Source organism: Eubalaena glacialis, chromosome 1 (assembly GCF_028564815.1).
Source record: "Eubalaena glacialis isolate mEubGla1 chromosome 1, mEubGla1.1.hap2.+ XY, whole genome shotgun sequence".
Classification (NCBI taxonomy): Eukaryota; Metazoa; Chordata; class Mammalia; order Artiodactyla; family Balaenidae; genus Eubalaena; species Eubalaena glacialis.
In genome coordinates this window covers 95,562,662-95,570,153 of record NC_083716.1, presented here as the reverse complement: position 1 = coordinate 95,570,153, position 7,492 = coordinate 95,562,662, and the positions used below count along the sequence as shown (strand labels likewise).

The 7,492-nt window shown below is 48.0% G+C and overlaps 1 protein-coding gene across 1 annotated transcript; it reads left to right on the top strand.

The window, feature by feature from the left end:
- Nucleotides 1–4,556: 4,556 nt before the first annotated feature.
- Nucleotides 4,557–7,442, top strand: LOC133091336 (histidine-rich glycoprotein-like). Its single transcript, XM_061190516.1, has 5 exons — nt 4,557–4,582; nt 5,475–5,621; nt 5,859–6,005; nt 6,624–6,651; nt 6,984–7,442. The coding sequence occupies exons 1-5, from the start codon at nt 4,557–4,559 to the stop codon at nt 7,440–7,442; spliced, it is 807 nt and encodes a 268-aa protein (XP_061046499.1).
- Nucleotides 7,443–7,492: the final 50 nt, after the last annotated feature.

Below are 7,492 nucleotides of genomic sequence, written 5' to 3'. Positions count from 1 at the left end.
CATCTTGCCCCCATCACGATCTTAATTAGGGACAGTGTCAGTGCCTGAGTTAGGAGTAGTGTCAGGGTCTTAGTTAGGGAAAGTGTCAGTGCCTGACTGGGCTGTAGTGTCAGGGCCTTAGTAAAGGACAGTGTCAGTGTCAGTTAAGAGTAGTCTCTGGGTCTTATTTAGGGACAGTGTAAGGCCCTGTGTTAGGAGTAGTGTCAAGGACTTAGTTAGGGACAATGTCAGTGCCTGAATTGGGAGTAGTGTCAGGACCTTAGTTAGGGACAGTGTCAGTGCCTGAATTAGGAGTAGTGTCAACGCCTTAGTTAGGGACATTGTCAGTGCCTGTTTTAAGAGTAGTGTCAAGGCCTTAGCTAGGGAAGGTGTCAGTGCCTGAGTTAGGAGTAGTGTCAGGACCTTAATTAGGGACAGTGTCAGTGCCTGAGTTAGGAGGAGTGTCACGGTCTTAATTAGGGACAGTGTCAGTGCCTGAGTTGGGAGCAGTGTCAGGGCCTTAGTTAGGGACAGTGTCAGTGTCTGAGGTAGGAGTAGTCTCAGGGCCTTAGTTATGGACAGTGTCAGTGCCTGAGTTAGGAGTAGTTTGAGGGGCTTAGATAGGGACAGTGTCAGTGCCTGTGTTAAGAGTAGTGTCAAGGCCTTAGTTAAGGAGAGTGTCAGTGCCTAATTTAGGAGGAGTGTCACGGCCTTACTTAGGGACAGTGTCAGTGCCTGAGTTAGGAGTAGTGTCAGGGTCTTATTTAGGGACAGTGTCAGTGCCTGAGTTAGAAGTAGTGTCAGGGTCTTAGTTAGGGAGAGTGTCATTGCCTGACTGGGCTGCAGTTTCAGGGCCTCAGTAAAGGACAGTGGCAGTGTCTGAGTTAGGAGAAGTCTCTGGGTCTTATTTAGGGACAGTGTAAAGCCCTGAGTTAGGAGTAGTGTCAGGGACTTTGTTAGGGCCAGTGTCATTGCCTGAGATAGTAGTAGTGTTCGGGCATGTGTTAGGAGTGGTTTGAGGGCCTTATTTATGGACAGTGTCAATACCTGGGTTTGGATTAGTGTTAGAGCCTTAGTTAGGGACAGTTTAAAGCCCCGAGTTAGGAGTAGTGTCTGGGCCTTAGTTACAGACAGTGTCTGTGCCTGAGTTAGTAGTAGTGTCTGACCCTTAGTTAGGGACAGGGTAAGGGCCTGAGTTAGGAGTAGTGTCACGGACTTAGTTAGGCACAGTGTCAGAGCCTGAGTTAGGAGTAGTGTTAGGGCCAGTGTTAGGAGTAGTGTGAGGGGCTTAGTTAGGGACAGTGTCAGTGCCTGGGTTAAGAGTAGTGTCAGAGCCTTAGTTAGGGACAGTGTCAGGGCCTTAGTTAGGAGTAGTGTCACGGCCTTAGTTAGGGTCAGTGTCAGTGCCTTAGTTAGGAGTAGTGTTAGGGCCTGAATTGGGTGTAGTGTGAGGGCCTTAGTTAGGGACAGAGTCAGTGCCTTATTTAGGAGTACTGTCAGAGCCTTAGTTTAGGAGAGTATCAGTGCCTAAGTTAGGAGTAGTGTCACAGCCTTACTTAGGGACAATGTCAGTGCCTGTGTTAAGAGTAGTGTCACCGCCTTAATTAAGGAGAGTGTCAGTCCCTGAGTTAGGAGGAGTGTCACAGCCTTACTTTGGGACAGTGTCAGTGCCTGAGTTAGGAGTAGTGTCATGATCTTAATTAGGGACAGTGTCAATGCCTGAGTTAGGAGTAGTGTCAGGGTCTTATTTAGGGAAAGTGTCAGTTCTTGATTTGGGAGTAGTCTAAAGGCCTTAGTAAGGGACAGTGTCAGTGTCTGAAGTAAGAGTAGTCTCAGGGTCATATTTAGGGACAGTGTAAGGCGCTGAGTTAAGAGTAGTGTCAAGGCCTTAGTTAGGGACAGTGTGAGTGCCTGAGATAGTAGTAGTGTTAGGGCCTGTGTTAGGAGTAATTTGAGGGCCTTAGTTATGGACAGTGTCAGTGCCTGAGTTAGGAGTAGTGTCACGATCTTTATTAGGGACAGTGTCACTGCCTGAGGTAGGAGTAGTGTCAGGGTCTTAGTTAGGGGAAATGTCAGTGCCTGAGTTGGGAGTAGTGTCAGGGCCTTAGTAAGGGACAGTGTCAGTGCCTGAGATAGTAGTAGTGTTAAGGCCTGTTTTAGGAGAAGTTTGAGGGCGTTAGTTATGGACAGTGTCAGTGCCTGAGTTAGGAGTAGTGTCAGAGCCTTAGTTAGGGACAGTGTAAGGCCCTGTGTTAGGAGTAGTGTCATGGACTTAGTTAGGGACAATGTCAGTGCCTGAGTTAGGAATAGTGTTAGGGCCTTAGTTATGGAGAGTGTAAGTGCCTGTTTTAAGAATAGTGTCAAGGCCTGAGCTAGAGAGGGTGTCAGTGCCTGAGTTAGGAGTAGTGTCACGTCTTTAGTTAGGGACAGTGTCAGTTCCTGTGTTAGGAGTAGTGTCACGACCTTAATTAGGGGCAGTGTCATTGCCGGAGTTAGGAGTAGTGGCCGGGTCGTAGTTAGGGACAGTGTCAGGATCTGAGTGAAGTGTAGTCTCAGGGCCTCAGTTAGGGACCGTGTAAGTTCCTGACTTAGCAGTAGTGTCACGGACTTAGTTACGGACAGTGTAAGGCCCTGAGTTAGGAGTAGTGTCACGGACTTAATTAAGGACAGTTTCGGTGCCTGAGTTAGGAGCAGTGTGAGGGCCTTAGTTAGGGACAGTGTCAAAGCTTGAGTTAGGAGTAGTGTCAGAGCCTTAGTTAGGTACAGTGTAAGGCCCTGATTTAGGAGTAGTGTCACGGACTTAGTTACACATACTGTCAGTGCCTGAGTTAGGAGTAGTGTTAGGGCCTTAGTTAGGGAAAATGTCAATGCCTGTGTTAAGAGTAGTGTCAAGGCCTTACTTAAGGAGAGTGTCAGTGCTTGAGTTATGAGGACTATCACGGCCTTATTTAGGGACAGTGTCAGTGCCCGAGTTAGGAATAGATTCAGGATCTTAATTAGGGACAGTGTCAGTGCCTGAGTTAGGAGTAGTTTCAGGGTCTTAGTTAAAGAAACTGTCAGTGCCTGAGTAGGAAGCAGTGTCAGGGTCTTAGTTAGGGACAGGGTAAAGTCCTGAGTTAGAAGTAGTGTCACGGACTTAGTTACGGACAGTGTCAGTGCATGAGATAGAAGTAGTGTTAGGGCCTGTGTTAGGAGTGGTTTGAGGGCTTAGTTATGGACAGTGTCAGTGCCTGAGTTAGGAGTAGTCTCTGGGCCTTTGTTAGGGACAGTGTAAGGCCCTGAGTTAGGAGTAGTGTCACGGATTTAGTTAGGGACAGTGTCAGTGTCTGAGTTAGGAGTAGTGTCAGGGCCTGAGTTAGGAGTAGTTTGAGGGCCTTAGTTAGGGACAGTGTCAGTGCCTGAGTTAAGAGTAATGTCAAGGTCTTAGCTAGGGAGAGTGTCAGACTTTAATTAGGAACAGTGTCTATGCCTGAGTTAGGAGTAGTTTTAGGGTCTTAGTTACGGAAAGTGTCGGTGCCTGGGTTGGGAGAAGTGTCAGGGCCTTTGTTAGGGATAGTGTAACGCCCTGATTTAGGAGTAGTGTCACCAACTTAGTTAGGCATAGTGTCAGTGCCTGAGTTAGGATTAGTGTTAGCACCTTCGTTAGGGACAGAGTCAGGGCCTGAGTTATGAGTAATGTGAGGTCCTTAGTTAGGGACAGTGTCAGTGCCTGTGTTAAGAGTAGTGTCAAGGCCTTAGTTAAGGAGAGTGTCAGTGCCTGAGTTAGAGGAGTGTCACGGCCTTACTTAGGGACTGTGTCAGTGCCTGAGTTAGGAGTAGTATCACGATCTTAATTAGTTACATTGTCAGTGCCTGAGTTAGAAATAGTGTCAGAGCCTTAGTTAGGGACAGTGTAAGGCCCTGTGTTATGAGTAGTGTCACGGACTTAGGGACAGTGTCAGTGCCTGAGTTAGGAGTAGTGTCAGAGCCTTAGTTAGGGACAGTTTAAGGCCCTGTGTTATGAGTAGTGTCACGGACTTAGGGACAGTGTCAGTGCCTGAGTTAGGAGTAGTGTCAGAGCCTTAGTGAGGGACAGTGTAAGACCCTGATTTAGGAGTAGTGTCACAGACTTTGTTAGGCATAGTGTCAGTGCCTGGGTTAGGAATAGTTTTAGGGCCTTCGTTCGGAACAGAGTCCGTGCCTGAGTTAGGAGTAGTGTGAATGACTTAGTAAGGAACAGTGTGAGGGTCTGAGTTAGGAGTAGTCTCAGAATCTTAGTTAGGGATAGTACATGGCCCTGAGTTAGGAGTAGTTTCACAGACTTAGTTATGGACAGTGTCAGTGCCTGAGATAGTAGTAGTGTTAGGGCCTGTGTTAGGAGTTGTTTGAGGGCCTTAGTTATGGACAGTGTCAGTGTCTGAATTAGGAGTAGTATCAGAGCCTTAGTTAGGGACAGTGTAATGACCAGGTTGGGAGTAGTGTCACCGCCTAAGTTAGGAAGAGTGTCAGTGCCTGACTTAGGAGTAGTGTCAGGGTCTTAGTTAGGGAGAGTGTCCGTGCCTGTGTTAAGAATAGTGTCAAGGCCTTAGCTAGGGAGCATGTCAGTGCCTGAGTTAGGAGTAGTGTGAGGGCCTTTTTTAGGGAAAGTATCAGTGCCTGTGTTAAGAGTTGTGTCAAGGCCTTAGATAAGGAGAGTGTCAGTGCCTGAGGTATGAGGAGTGTCACGGCCTTCCTTAGGGACAGTGTCAGTGTCTGAGTTAGGAGTAGTGTCACGATCTTAATTAGAGACAGTGTCAGTCGCTGAGTTAGGAGTAGTGTCAGGGTCTTAGTTAGGGAAACTGTCAATGCCTGAGTTGGGAGCATTGTCAGGGCCTTAGTTAGGGATAGTGTAAGGCCCTGATTAAGAGTAGTGTCAAGGAATTAGTTAGGCATAGTGTCAATGCCTGAGTTAGAAATAGTGTTAGCCCCTTCGTTAGGGACCAAGTCACAGCCTGAGTTAGGAGTAGTGTGAGGACCTTAGTTAGGGACAGTCTCAGTGCCTGTGTTAAGAGTATTGTCAAGGCCTTAGTTAAGGAGAGGGTCAGTGCCTGAGTTAGGAGGAGTCTCACGGCCTTACTTAGGGACTGTGTCAGTGTCTGAGTTAGGAGTAATATCACGATCTTAATTAGGGATAGTGTCAGTGCCTGAGTTAGGAGTAGTGTCAGGGTCTTAGTTAGGGAAAGTGTCAGTTCCTGACTGGGCTGTAGTGTCAGGGCCTTAGTAAAGGACAGTGTCAGTGTCTGAGTTAAGAGTAGTCTCAGGGTCTTATTTAGGGACAGTGTAAGGCCCTGCTACTCCTACCACCATCACGAGCGCTCCTACTTTTACCACAGAAACTACTACTCCTACCACCACCAATAGTGCTCCTACTTCTACCACAGAAACTACTACTCCTACGACCACCATGAGCACTCCTACTTCTACCACAGACTCTACTACTCCTACCACCACCACAAGCACTCCTACTTCTACCACAGATTGTGCAACTCCTACCACCACGATGAGCGCAACTACTTCTACAACAGACACTATTACTCCTACCCCCACCACGAGTGCAACTACTTCGACCACAGACACTACTACTCCTACCAAGAACACGAGCACTCCTATTTCTACCACAGACCGTGCAACACCTACCACCACCATTAGCTTTCCTACTTCTACCACAGACAGTATTATTCCTACCACCACCACGAGCGCTCCTACTTCTACCACAGACAATAGTACTCCTACCTCCATCACGAGCGCTCCTACTTCTACCAAAGAAACTACTACTCCTACGACCACCATGAGCACTCCTACTTCTACCACAGGCACTACTACTCCTACCACAACCACAAGCGCTCCTACTTCTACCACAGATTGTGCAACTCCTACCACCACGATGAGCACAACTACTTCTACAACAGACACTACTACTCCTACCCCCAGCACGAGTGCAACTACTTCTGCCACAGACACAGCTACCCCTACCACCAACACGAGCACTCCTATTTCTACCACAGACTGTGCAACACCTACCACCACCACTACCTTTCCTACTTCTACCACAGACAATATTATTCCTACCACCACCACGAGCATTCCTACTTCTACCACAGACAATAGTACTCCTACGTCCACCACGAGCGCAAGTACTTCTACCACAGAAACTACCAGTCCTACCACCAACATGAGCGCTCCTAATTCTACCACAGACATTACTAGTACTACAAACACCACGAGTGCTCCTATTTCTACCACAGACATTACTACTCCTACCACCACCATGAGGGCCACTACTTCGACCACAGACAGTACTACTCCTACCACCACCATGAGGGCTCCTATTTCTACCAGAGACACTACTACTCCTACCACCACCATGAGCGCTCCTACTTCTACCCCAGAAACTACTACTTCCAACAACATGGGGGCTCCTACTTTTACCGTGAACCGTGCAACTCCTACCACCATCACAAGCGCTCCTACTTCTACCACAGAACCTGTTACTCCTACCACCACAACGAACGCAACTACTTCTACCACAGACCCTGCTACACCTACCACCACCTAGAGAGCACCTACTACTACCAGAGACCCTGTAACTCCTACCACCACCACGAGCGCTCCTACTCCTACCACAGAAACTACTACTCCTATGACCACCACGAGGTCAACTGCTTCTACCTCAGACATTACTACTCCTACCATCACCACAGCACTCCTACTTCTAACACAGACTCTAATACTCCTACCACCACCATGAGCGCTCCTACTTCTACAACAGATACTCCTCCTCCTACCATCACCACGAGCGCTCCTATTTCTACCACAGAAACTATAACTACCACCACCAAGAGCGCTCCTACTTCTACCACAGACACTACTACTCCTACCACAACCACGAATGCTCCTACTTCTACCATAGAATCTGATACTCCTACCACAACCACGAGCGAAACTACTTCTAACACAGACACTGCTACTCCTACCACCACCACGAGCGCACCTACTTCTACCCTAAAAACTACTACTACCACCACTACGAGAACATCTACATCTACTACAGGCCCTGCTACTCCTACCACCACCACGAGCACTCGTACTTCTACCACAGGAACTACTACTCCTACCACCACCACGAGCACTCCTTCTTCTACCACAGACATTACAACTCGTACCACCACCACGAGTGCAACTACTTCTATCACAGACAATACTGCACCAACCACCATCATGAATGCTCCTACTTCTTCCATAGACATTATTACTCCTACCACCACCACGAACGCTCCTACTTATACCACAGACCGTGCAACTCCTACCAACACCACAAGCGCAACTACTTCTACCACAGACACTACTACACCTACCACCACCATGACTGCTCGTACTTCTACCACAGATACACCTACTCCCACCACCACCACGAGCTCTCCTACTTCTATCACAGACAGTATTAATCCTACCACCACCATGAGCTCTCGTACTTCTACCACAGAAACTACTACTC

What these genes read in the sequence shown, in the direction of transcription:
- LOC133091336 (XM_061190516.1), top strand. Translation starts at nt 4,557, where the DNA reads ATGTCAGTGCCTGAGTTAGGAGTAGT. An exon ending in TCCTATTTCTACCACAGACT is followed by an intron (nt 6,006 to 6,623) that starts GTGCAACACCTA and finishes CTCCTACCACAG; the next exon opens with AAACTACTACTCCTATGACC. An exon ending in ACTCCTATGACCACCACGAG is followed by an intron (nt 6,652 to 6,983) that starts GTCAACTGCTTC and finishes CACCACCACGAG; the next exon opens with CGCACCTACTTCTACCCTAA.